This window comes from Danio rerio, chromosome 2 (assembly GCF_052040795.2).
Source record: "Danio rerio strain M-AB ecotype USA chromosome 2, GRCz13ab, whole genome shotgun sequence".
NCBI lineage: Eukaryota > Metazoa > Chordata > Actinopteri > Cypriniformes > Danionidae > Danio > Danio rerio.
The window spans coordinates 13,989,796-14,003,157 of NC_141022.1; the positions used below are offsets into that span (position 1 = coordinate 13,989,796).

The 13,362-nt window shown below is 35.2% G+C and overlaps 2 protein-coding genes across 7 annotated transcripts in view; both read right to left on the minus strand.

The window, feature by feature from the left end:
- LOC147846232 (uncharacterized) overlaps positions 1-13,362 on the minus strand; it is an 849,179-nt gene that overhangs the window by 552,620 nt on the left and 283,197 nt on the right. The gene's annotated exons all lie outside the window — the stretch shown is intronic.
- The window catches only part of kdsr (3-ketodihydrosphingosine reductase), a 29,658-nt gene continuing 21,157 nt past the window's right edge, over positions 4,862-13,362 (minus strand). For 2 of the 6 annotated variants that reach the window (XR_015477617.1, XR_015477614.1), the window contains exons 10-11: positions 5,466-6,448; positions 4,862-5,432 (exon numbers count right to left, since the gene is read on the minus strand). Coding sequence is in view for 3 of the 6 variants with exons in the window: in XM_087239118.1 (XP_087095244.1) it covers positions 6,329-6,448 (120 nt within the window). In the remaining 3 variants the exon portion in view is untranslated. 6 annotated transcript variants of the gene reach the window in all.

The window sequence follows — 13,362 nt, forward strand, 5'->3', positions numbered from 1 at the left end:
ACTACTTCAGTAATAAAATTTTAATCATGACAAAAGATTAAAAAAAAATGTGTCCAAATGAATATAAGACATTTTTCCCATCTGCACCTCAGCATTAACCCTTTAACTGCCTGCTCTACCAAATGGTTTGTTTTTACTGTTTTAAATAATGACTGTTAAAGTAATTTAAAAAATAAAGATGATTTAGTGTTCAAAATGTTTTACTATGAATATTTTTTAAAATAAATTGGTCTTACACTTCATATTTTCATATTTTTTCATGGTAGATGTATTAATTCTGGTACTTTTACCAAACACACTTATCAGCCATTTGGTAGAGGTTGATATTTTGGAAATTATGGTATGTGTTAAAAAAAATGTACTGAGTGTGTGAACTAGTTACATAGGAGTTAAGAAATGCAATCCATGTTTTTTCTTGGTAGTTAAAGGGTTGAGAAAATTACTGTGAAAATTTATCAAACTGTATCACAGAAACACTGACTTAAGTCAGTAACAATGCATCAGACTGAAGTCAGACAAATTACCTTAAAAAATGCATATTTGAAATGTGAAAACTTTTCATAACATTTACATCATGCATAAATCATGAATTATAAGTAAGAATCAATTGCAATGCTATTGCAAAGTAAAGTATGTAGAAGTAATGAAAATGCATCTAAATGACTGAAGTCAGAAAAATTAACTTCAAAATAAAAAAATTGTGCACAAACATCAACATATCCTCATATAAATCATCAACTGCAATGTAAAAATAATATGTGAAAGTTATAATGAAAAGGCATCAAACAGATTTAAAAAATACAAATTTAATAATAGGAAAAAATAAGAAAACATTTTATAACTTTCCCTTTATCAATTATGTGCAAACATCAATATATACTGATATATAAAGGAATCATCAGTAAGGATGATCAAGTGCAATGTAAATGAAGTTTAGAAGAAAAACCAGATGTAAAAGTAAAAATGAAACCTGAAGATGTAAGGATTTTTAAAACAAACTTAAAATGGGAAAACATTTCATAACTTTTACTTGAACAATCATGTGCAAATATCAATAGATCCTGAGATATAAAAGAGTAATCTGTAAGAGACATTTTTTACAATGTAACTGCAATGTAGAAGAAAAATATATTTAGAATAATAAAAAATGAAATGTTTTGGGAAAAAATCTGTTAAAGCAGCTTTAGGGAAATATTTTTAAAAATTACAATTTTACAGGAGGGCTAATAGTTTTATTTATTTGGTGTGATGGTAAGCATGCCTTTTATCTGTGTCAAGAGGGAAGTTGGTTAGGATCCAATTACATGGTAATCTTAGATAAGGAGTATATGCAAAATACTTGAGCTGTGACTGGGGTGAAGGTTCAACCCTAAACATAACCCGAACTACAATAAAATAGTTTCAGTCAAAGCAAGTTAATTGCTGTTCATTTGAAGTTGTTTTGCTAAATAAATAAATAAATGTAAAAGAGGGTGGCGCAGTAGGTAGTGATGTCACCTCACAGCAAGAAGGTCGCTGGCTCGAGCCTCAGCTGGGTCAGTTGGCATTTCTGTGTATTGTTTGCATGTTCTCCCTGCATTTGCGTGGATTTCCTATGGGTGCTCCGGTTTCCCTTACAGTCCAAGAACATGTGGAACAGGTAAATTGGGTAGGCTAAATTGTCTATAGTGTATGAGTGTGTGGATGTTTCCCCGAGATGGGTTGCAGCTGGAAGGACATCCAATCCGTAAAACATGTGCTGGATAAGTTGGCGGTTCATTCCACTGTAACAACCCTGGATTAATAAAGATACTAAGCCGAAAAGAAAATGAATGAATGAACAAATGGGAAAAAAAATCACTGTTGACATGTGCTAAGCTGGTACAGACATAGAGCAAAAAGTGATTCAATAAATTATTGACACAAGAGGGCTGAATACAATTTCAAGCCAGACTTTTCAGAAATGTATCACTTTTTTACCACTTCACAATAATGAGTGTTTGTCACATTAAACCCTATTATAAAACACACGCACACATGCACACACACACACACATATACACACACACACACACACACACACACACACACACACACACACACACACACACACTTAAACAGTGAAAAATAATCTCACATGGACTTATGTTTCAAATGTCATTTATTTCATTTTTAAGAAAATAAGACAAAGCAAAAACATCCTCTTTTTCCCAATGGCACACAAGGTGAAATTTATGCAAATTTGGCAACAAATGAATACATATTAAAAAAAAAACAACACAGACATATGTATTAAATATCTAACTTGGTTTTTGTTTTTTTCTTTTAAAAGTTGCTCATAAACTTTTGATGTTATTTAATAAAATACACTACTCAAAAAATAAAGGGAAAGCTAAAATAACACATCTTCGATCTGAATGAATAAATTATGAAAGAGAGAATGAATGAATTATTCTCTGTACATAGTTGAATGAGCTGACAACAAAATCACACAAAAATTAGCAACGGAAATCAAATTTATTAACCCATGAAGATCTGAAATTTAAGTAGCAATCAAAATTAAATTGGAAAAACACACTACAGGCTGATTCAACTTTATGTAATGTCCTTAAAACAAGCCAAAATGAGGCTCAGTGTGTGTGGCCACCACATGTCTGTTTGGCCTCCCTACAATGTGTGGGGATTCTTCTGATGAGGGATGTCCTCCCAGACCTGGACTTAAGCCATCACTAACTCCTGGACAGTCTGTGGTGTTACATTGTGTTGTTTACAAAGTGTTCCCTTTATTTTTTGAGCAGTGTATATTTCAGCTTCAGTCAATAAAAGAAAAAATAAATTTATAGCAGACATCTGTAAAAAATAAAAATAAAAAGCAAGTTTCCTCATGTATTTCAATGAAATGTAAGCACATGCTTGATTTGCATAGCTTTAAGGGTTTTAAAACAATTTCTCTAATGTTAGCTTAATACTGAGTGCACAAATGACAATGTCCGTGTGTTACGGAAGAAGGTACAACCCATTTGTCCAACAATATTGACACCTACAGTCTAGATATTATGTGCTGGATGGTGTGCCTCAAGCCAATATCTTATATCAAATGAGAACATCGTCGCTTTGACTCATGCATTCTCACTTTTGAATTTTTTGGGTGTTCTTTTCAAATCGAAACATCCGCAAGTCATATACAGTCTATGTCATAGTTGGACCTGGAGGTATCAACCCTTATAGCTTTTATAGCTCAATTCAATTCAATTCGATTCATTATTTCTATACCGCTTTTACAATGTGGATTGTGTCAAAGCAGCTTAACATAGAAGATTATAGTAAATTGAAATCAGTTTTTCAGAGTTTAAGTTCAGTTTAGTTCAGTACAGTGGGATTTAATTTTTACTGCTAAAGTCCAAATACTGAATGTAATGCCTAACTACAATGGTCAGCTGTTAATATCAAGAATAAAAAAATAAATAAAAAATGACAGGGAATAGGGATTTTGTATGAGCCATCTCTACAATCATGTGAAAAAGCCATTAAACTTCATGGTTTTCTGTTTCAGAACATAAAAAATAAATACAAAAGGGTCCTTGCAGGTCTTAAAATTTGGAAGATAAAATTGTAAGAACATCATATCTCACACTGTCATGATTTACCAAAAATAGAGCCAAAATAGAAAATCCAAGGTGACAAACTTAGCACACCCTTTCATTCAGATGCCTGTACATCCACTTTTATCAGTTATTTCTTAAAGTAATCATTTTCTGTACACACTTATAAATCTTTCATATCATTATTGAAGAGTATTTAAAAGTTTTATTTTTTAACAGCTCTCATAGCATTTCATTCTGAAGTTTTTCTAAACTATTGCAACCTTTTTCTCGTTGCATGACCCATTTTTGGCTGAGCTTTAGCTCTTGAACAGGCATTGTGTAATGACACACACCTAAGTACAGGCCAACAAACTGCTAAAACTTCTGCTGATAATGCTTTTTTAGACAAGGCTTTTTCACATGACAGTATGTGCATATACATTTAAGTGAAAACACAGCCTTTTAAAAAATAAAATATTATAAATGTAGTCACTATGTTATACACATATTTATTTGGATTAGTTAGTTTTGGATTGGCATTGACTAATCTAAAATATATGCACAAATATTTTATTTTAAATCATCATATAGAAAATCTTAATTTAAAAGAGAGATCTGTGAGGGGTGTACTCCTTATATATGTCAGAATTATTAGCCCCCCTGTCTATTTTTCCTCCCAATTTGTGTTTAACAGTTTTTTTTCAACACATTTCTAAACATAATAGTTTTAATAACTATTTGTTTTATCTTCGTTATGATGACAGTAAATAATATTTTACCAGACATTTTTCAAGACACTTCTAAACAGCTTAAGCTGTTAAAGGCTCTTGCTCTGTTAAACATCATTTGGGAAATATTTAAAAAAAAGAAAAAGAAATTCAAAGGAGGTCTAATAATTCTGACTTCAACTGTATATATATATATATATATATATATATATATATATATATATATATATATATATATATATATATATATATATATATATATATAGGTCATCTTGGGATTATAAGGTTCTAGATTGGAGGGATTACAAAATATGAAAAAGTAATCGAGCAAACTATATTTCACTACGTCAAGGATTTTTTTCTTTTTCTTTACATCAGTCTATTCAAAACCTGTTCCATAAGAGTGGAATATAAGAGTGTATATTTCAGTAATATTATTATAACAATTAAACTTCTTTAGAAAATAGAAAAAAATTATAAATAAAAAACACATCTGATCATGGACCACTTTTACGCTCATTTTTTTCTTCAGGGTTTTGCTGTCCTCATTCAATTTTATTGTATGTGGGAAGAGTAGCATAAACATTTGACTGAACTTATCCCTTTTGTGTTATAAAACTGAAAATTATACAGGTTTGGAACAACATGAAGGTGAATAAACAATGACATGTAAAATTGTGAAAGGTGACATCAGATTGACCCCTTTCAAATTGACCACTGCTTTCAGGCATTAAAGAGATGGACTCTGCATAAACATGCGCTCGAATAACCATAGGGTGTGATCACATCACATGCTCTCTGTTTGCTTGTGACAGTAAAGACTGTAACAGCATGAAAATGTCATTTTCTCTCTAGCTAGTCCATCGTCAATAAAATTTAGAAGCAAATTTAGAAGGCCTAAATCAGAAAACATTTTGAATGTTAACCATCCATTTCACATTTTGACAGAGCAAAGCACGAGGTGATTCACTTCACTTGTGGAGGCTACATTGCCTATTTTGGTGTACAAACAGATTAAGCTTTACAACATCTACAATATTTGAAACAAATGAGTAAACAATCAATGCATTCTTTAATAACAGAGCTCTGGGGTTGTGGACATTAAACCACTCAGGTCTAACTATGATTATTCAAACATGAGCTGCTTTATGTGTAGGGTTTTACCTGGTTACACCTGACCCACTTGGATCTCCAGGTCCATCTGTTGGCAGACAGGTGCAGTGACTCGACCAGCGAGCCATCAAAACCACATTGGCTTATCCAGACCCATCTTTCAGTTCAGTGAACTCTACAAGACCCTGAGGTCACCTAAACTCATGCGTACAAGCAGACAATAGAATTACACTCACACACACGCATTTACAAGGTAAACATTTCCTTCCGAAATCCTCAGCCAGAGCAAAGAGATAAGGCAAAGTGGCAGACTCAGGCAGTTTCATCCAAAAAATAAAAAAACTAAACAATATACACACAAAACAAGACAAACACACACACACACACACACACACACACACCGATTTCCTGTGTCCATACCTTAAAACTAGGAAGTCTAAAAGCAGGGAGATACAGTGCTAGGCTACAAACATCACATCACAGCTCTTCACCTCAATGGAACGTAAGGGAATTTGGAATTCTTGACAAATAGAGAGGATTCCAAGCTTTATGGCATTAATATAAATAACTGCTAATTGAAATTACATCTAGTTTTGAAATTAAATTGTGCCAACAGGTTGAAGCAAGAAGCATTTGTGGATGCACGCTTGAGAACAACACAGATTTTGAAATACGAGAATGCACATGAGGCAGTGAGAGCTAAAGAGTAAATATGTTTTAAGGAGCTTGAAATACTGATGAAAAATATGAGGATCCTGAAATACACATCATGAAAAATCTACTGGAAAAAAATAGCAGAAACTTTGTCGCTGAAGTGCATGACATTGTAAACCCACTGAAAAATGTCTTGCAGGTGGTGTGTGGAGGCATGTGTGTAAATGTAGTGTTGGCAATAGAGGTGGATGGGTGGGGGGAATGCTGGTGCTACTCCCTCTTGTCAGCTGCTTTGCACTGTTCTCGCTGGATCATACAACGGCGGACGATGCTGTCAAAGCTGCCCAGATAGAAGAGAGCAATGGTACGGAACAGGCCCATGGTCACAATCTGTACAGGGTGAGATAACAGAATCATTGTAACATTTCACTACAAAAGAAATTATTATTTACTTACATACAGTGCATCCAGAAAGTATCCACAATACTTCTCCACATTTATCCATGTTTTGCCATGTTACAGCATTATTCCAAAATGTAATAAATTCAATGTTTTCCTAACAATTTTCTATTCTGGGCGCTGGCTGGGTAACACAAGGACATTCACAGAGTTGTCCCACTCCTTGTTATCTTGGCTATGTGCTTGGGATTGATGTCCTGTTGAAAGACTGCTGAGGTCCAGTTTTTTTTTTTTTAATCAAGGATTCTCCCCGTGCCGTTCCTGCCACTGAAAAACATCTCTTAAGCAAGCTACCTATGATGCGCCAGAGTGGACAAAAGTCAAGCAAATGCAGAAAGACTGAATGTACGCGAGAGAAACCTAGTATGGCGCGCATGAAAGACCAAATGGACGCGAGAGAGACCGAGTACGGCGCGCGAGAGAGACTGAATGCATACGAGAGAGACCGAGTACACGCGAGAGAGAGCGAGTTGTAAGCGAGAGAGACAGAGTGCTGACACGCGGGAGAGACAGAGAAACATAATACATTACTGTTATTGTTATTATTGCTAATAAGTTGTTTTTATATGTTCTCTGTGATGTAAACACTTGTAACATTAAACACCTTACATTTGTCATGCCAATAGAGCAGTTTGAATTGATTTTTTATTTTTATTTTTTTGAGTGAGAGAGAGATAGTTACTTAATATAAAGCGAGACAAAAAACATTTTACCTAAAAACTATTTATAATGTTGCACCTTATTTGTCATCAGAAATGTATTTATTAAATAAATAATCACCTTGGTCGCCCTCCTGTCCCACTTGGGTTAGAGGATATTTTCCACTTGAAACAACATTTCTAACAAGCTGTAATTTAGGTCCGATATTGATAATGTAATGTGACCTTCCTATAAATATAGAGTATGTTTAATTAATATTGACAAACTGATACTATCATATTTTTTACTTAAAATTACAAACCTAAATTTACCTTTGAGTGTCTCAAATGGTCTAACATCCTGGGAAGAATAGTGAATGTTCCTCCAACAGCCTGTGGCAGTACTCCATGCTGTTAAAATGTTGTGATGCCATACTGCCATTCATTCTTCATATAGTGTCACACATAGGCATTAGCTGGTATTAGGCATTAGATTCTGGAGGTCTAATAACCTTGGATTAAAATATCACAGTTTCACTGTATTGCGATTACTGCTCCAATGTTTATTTTTGAATGTCTGGGTAACAACAAAAACTTTGTCTCCTTTGAATACAATATATCAAATTTTGAAAAACATTTTATATATATATATATATATATATATATATATATATATATATATATATATATATATATATATATATATATATATATATATATTGGAGCAGTAAACAAAATAATTAAAAATAAATAATTAAAATAAATCATTGACTTCTGCTGTTTTGTTTCAAAAACTAATTTCCTGATTTCCTTACAATTTAAAATGGCATCTTTGATTATCTTTTCTGATGGAAATACTGTTGTCCTAAAAAACAAACAAATTTACTCACAGATCTCTCTTTTAAATTAAGATTTTCTATATGATGATTTAAAATAAAATATTTGTGCATATATTTTAGATTAGTCAATGCCAATCCAAAACTAACTAATCCAAATTAATATGTGTATAATGTGTGTTTGCAGGGGCATTACTGATGTTTTTACTGGTCTGCTCTCTTTTTTTTGTGTGACAGGCATTAATGTATTGTGCCGCTAGAAGAACGCAGTCAGTTTTTTTCCCCTAGTAAATATTGAAGCTGTGTTTTATTGTCTTACTCAGTGAATTGTGGGTAAATGCTCTGTAGTTTGGGGTAGAATGTTTCTCTGACGTGCTTATAGTTTGTGCAGCGGGTGAAGAAGTGTTCTTCCATCTCCACCTCTCCCTGGGCATAGTGTGGGCAGATGTGGCTCTCTCTGGGTTGCCAGTTCTGTCTGTATCGGCACGTTTCTACAGTCAGACTGTGAGCGCTCAGCCTGTATTTGGTCATTGTTGTTCTTAATTTACTGTCCTTTACTGCACTCAGATATGTTGCTGTGCTATAATCTCTGTTTAGGTCTAAATAACATTGAAGTTTACCAGCTGCTTCATTCCAGTAAATCAGATACTCTTCTTTTCATGCATTTGTTATTTGATTGGCCTTAAGTTTGTGGATGAGCATTTCTGTATCCTGATGCTGCCTTTGCAGCTTCAGGACCATCTGAATCAGAGGGCTTTTTTCAATGTCCATTTCTCATTTTTATATGTTTCCAATGTTGGACGGCTCGTTTCTCAATGCACATGAGTAAAGGATACTGGCCTAATTCTGCTCTGCATGCATTGCTGGGTGTGTTCCTCTGTACCCTGAGGATGCTCCTACAGAACTCTGCATGTAGGCTTTTAATTGGAATTTTATACCACTTATCAAACTCATGACTAGGCGACACAGAATCTGCGCGCGCAGGCTGTGTCGCGGGGGCACTTTTCATCATTTTGGAAGGGCACTTTCTATCCAAGACTAAAAAGGGCAGGTTGAGCCCTATGTGTGCACGTGCCTGTCTTGCATTCAGTCTCTCTCGTGGGCAAACTGACTCTCAGCAGTCCATCACCTCAGTAACCCAGAACAACAGCCAGTCACGAGCGTGTGAATCCCGAAGATGTCATCATAATGAGTCACCAGCCAATCAGGACCACAGTGTTTCCCCGAGGCCAGCCGGTGAGGGAAAATTGACTTCAGCAATTTCGCAAGTAACAAACAAACAATGTCTCTTGCTAATGTGATGCAGATTAATCTTAAGTAGTTAAATAAAAGACAAATCTCTGCTTTTGTGGTTTCTCAGGTGTCATTTTAAGACCTTGTAAGAAGTATTAGAATTAATTTGGCATGGTTGTCAACTAATTTTTGCATCCTCTGAACTGCCTCTATGTATGTACGTGTGTATGTGTGTGTGTGTGTGTGTAAGTGTGCGCGTTTGTACGTTGTTTGCTTATTACGGAGTTAGTTTCATGTATGGTAGTGTAGCTCAATAAATATTTGTTCTGATATTGTAAGAACTGTGTTCCTGTTTATGTGCTTCTAAGTCATTGCCTCAAGCTGTAGATCTTGTTACCTTGCTAAAAGTTAACCCAATAATGTGTTCCGTTATTATCGTTGGCCACGGAAATAATATAAACAAGATTGGTAGGATACAATGTCTTCTTTTGATTTAGATTTTTTTTTTATCTTTGTCATGATTTACGCATTGAACTTGGATTCACACAAAACCTATTGAAGCATTTCAAAACATTTCATGGGGTTAGATGCATGTAAAAACCACAGGTGTCGGTTCATTTAACTTTCATTTAACATTTATTTTCAAAAAACAGCAGAAGCTGTTGAATAAAATCAGTATTAACAAGACAATTCTTGCAAATACACTGATCAAAAATCTGTCAGAGAGATCCAGGTCCTAAAAAGTCTATTTCTATTTCTGTAAATACTGTAACTTGATGTCAAGACCTAGATGTTTGAAACCCAGTTCCTCCCTTGCCATCCAATGCCACACCTCCTGAAATCATGAACGTGCACATTAAAGATGACAGAGACCTACTAGATCATGTCATTCACCGAAGTTTTATAGTATTTTATAATACTACAAGTCTGTTAGCAAGCAAAACTTGTCATAATGTGCAATATTTCATGCATGCAAGGATGGCTGGTGTTTCTCTCTCCCATGCTTTGTCCTAAATCGACTACTCTATGCTTACTCAGAAAGCAAAATACATTCGGGCCAGTTCTGATTAGATTCTTGCCTGCCAGAGACTATAGTGTTTGGCCAGGGGGTACAGGAATGACACATATTACTAAGCCCTATTTACATGCAATTTCAGAAAGAAAGGAACTTTTTTTAGGTTGAAGGTGACTACACCATTTATAATAAATGAGCCTAATTAACTTGCTTTAAGAATGTTACATTTTAAACTTATCATTATTGACATTTTTTTCTACTGAGATGATCAGTGTATTTGCAAGAATTGTCTTGTTAATACTGATTTTATTCAACAGCTTCTGCTGTTTTTTGAAAATAAATGTTAAATGAAAGTTAAATGAACCGACACCTGTGGTTTTTACTAGTCATCATACAATTTAATTATGCATAATTAAGACTGTAGTTTAAGTAAACTTTATTAGCATCATTCCTCAGAGTGCAGTTTCAGGTGAGTTAATAAGTAACCTAAGTAAATGTGACTCAATATGAGCAAGAATTACTTTTACAACATTAGAAAATAATATGTGATTATAATTTAGATGACTTGATTGACAAGTAAATGTGACTCGGTACAAGTAGAAACGACTTTTTCTGCATTAGTAAATAGTACTTAAAGCAATAAGGTAACGATTACATAATTGAACTAAGGCAACGAGTTTGCATAATTCAGTTAAGTAAACTTATTGGTGGAGCACTGCAGTGTTCGTCTGGTAGGTTCTCTTCTCGCCAGAGAAAAATTTTGGAGCAATATCAGAGTAACCATAGGGTTCTAAGTCACCTCCCGGGCTAGTCTCCTTCTTGATCACTAATTTTGTGTGCGCAGCCCTTTTTTAGATGTGACTTGGAGGTTGGCAACTTCATCTATTTATGTATAGAGGTCACTGTTCTCATTTGATCCTTCAATGCCGCAGAAACTTTTCTGTACCCTTCCCGAGATCTGTGCCTCAATATTATCCTGTCTACAAACAATTCCTTGGACTTTGTGAATTGATTTGTGCTCTAACATGCACTATTAACTGTGGGACTTTATGGGACCATTTGCACCATTCAAAATCATGTAGAATCAACACAGCAAAAATTATTTTCTTACTCAAGAGTTTTGTCTCGTCTCTAGTCAAAGTTTCCTAAAAATCCTAAATCAAAAAACATTTTCTAGACCAGTTTAAAACATTGCCCTATCATACACCCGGCGCAATGTGGCGCAAGGCAATTGCTATTTGGTACTTTCAGCTCGGCGCAAGGGTCATTTCGAGGCATTGCGCCACACTGTTTAAATAGCAAATGCATTTGCACTCATATGTGCGCCCATAGACGCATTGCTATTTTGAAAAACTGTAAATAGTCTGTTCTTTAGACCAGAACAAAGTCGGTCTATAAAGTCGGTATTACACAATACACACAAAATGTAGAGCAGTATGCAAATATCTTTACATATGAAAAGAATATAATATTTTAAGAATATATAATAAGGATATATATATAGGATATAAATATAAATGATTAAAATATTACAAAACATATTCATTTCTAGCCTACATGAATTTAAAAACCACTGCCTTACTTTCTTCATCTCGGGAGGCTTTTTCAGTTTATTCAATTTGCTTTTGAATAATGTTATTATTAGTATTATTTATTATATCCATATTTATACTTGTTTTATTAAAAACAAGCTTAGATTTGTCCACCTGTCAGGTTTTAGACCATATGGGGCATAGCAGGTGTATTTGGAAATAACTCAGTATTTTGACCACACTTCAATAATATTGTTCATTTATTCGTTTGCTGGAAATTAGAACTGAATTTAGAAACAGTTTTGAAACAAATATTTGCGCTTAACAACAGAATTAATTATTTATAGGCTAATTGATGTCTGTGCGGTAAGGTTTCCCTATCCACGAGAGCAAAAGCGAACTTACTTTACGTCCTGTAAATAGCAAATGGGCTTATAGTGCGACGCAGCTGGCTCTTAAAGGTAATGGGAGATGAGACTCTGATTGGTTTATTCTCAAAACACACCTATAACTCATTAAGAAAATAAACTCAACCCTTTTAGACCATGCGCCACGGCGCAAAGCGGATTTCCCCCTCCTTACATTAGAAAATATGGATTATGGGGGCGCTAGTGCGCATGTCTCTGGGATAGACGTGTTTTTAGAGCTCCTCTCTGTGGCCTCAATTAAGTTATTAAATTACAGTGCTTTTGTTTGACTTTAATACTTTTAATTGTGTTGACGCTTTTTTTACATCACAAACTTCTGCTAAAGCTTGAAAATGCCAAAACCGAGTACCTCACACAAAGGAAAGTCACCGACGACGTCGCTGGAGCTAAAGCTAAGGCTAACAATTCACCTGAAAAGTCTGAAATACTACCAGACACAGCTTTTGCCTTATGTAAAGAAATAAGTAAGGAGATGTCTGAGTCAATCTTGCGAGGTGTGAACGATGCTTTTGAACTCAACTTCCAGAAACTTGTGGCTTCACAGGCTGAACTACAGATCCGTGTGACAAATCAGGAGACAGCGGCGAGCGACTTTGATGCGCGATTGCATGATTTAGAGACTAAAGTCTCTGAACTATACAAACAAAATATGCAACTGCGGGACAAAGTTATGGATCTGGAGGCCAGGTCAAAACGACACAATATTAAGATCGTGGGTATACAGGAGGACGAGGAAGAAGGTAAACCCACTGATTTTGTCTCCCGGCTGATTCCACAGCTCCTTGGGGAAGAACACTTTCCTCGCCCAGTTAAAGTGGACTGTGCGCACCGGTCTCTCCAGCCCAAACCGCGCACAATTCTGCCGCGTATACACCACTTCCAAGAGAAGGAATTGATTCTGCGTCGCGGGAGACTACAACCTCTGGAATATAAGGGCAAAAGGGTTTTCATCTTCCCTGATTATACAGCAGAGGTCATGTCTCAATGCCTTTCGGGATGTAATGCAAGTGCTACGTAAAAAGGAGTCAAGTTCACACTGAGATACCTGGCCAGATTGCAAATACATCAGAATGGAGATGTGGCGCCTGAGGTGTTCGTTGACCCAGCCAAAGCCGCGAAATTTGTGGAAAAGTACGGTAACACCCCAGGGGAATAAGCTCAAG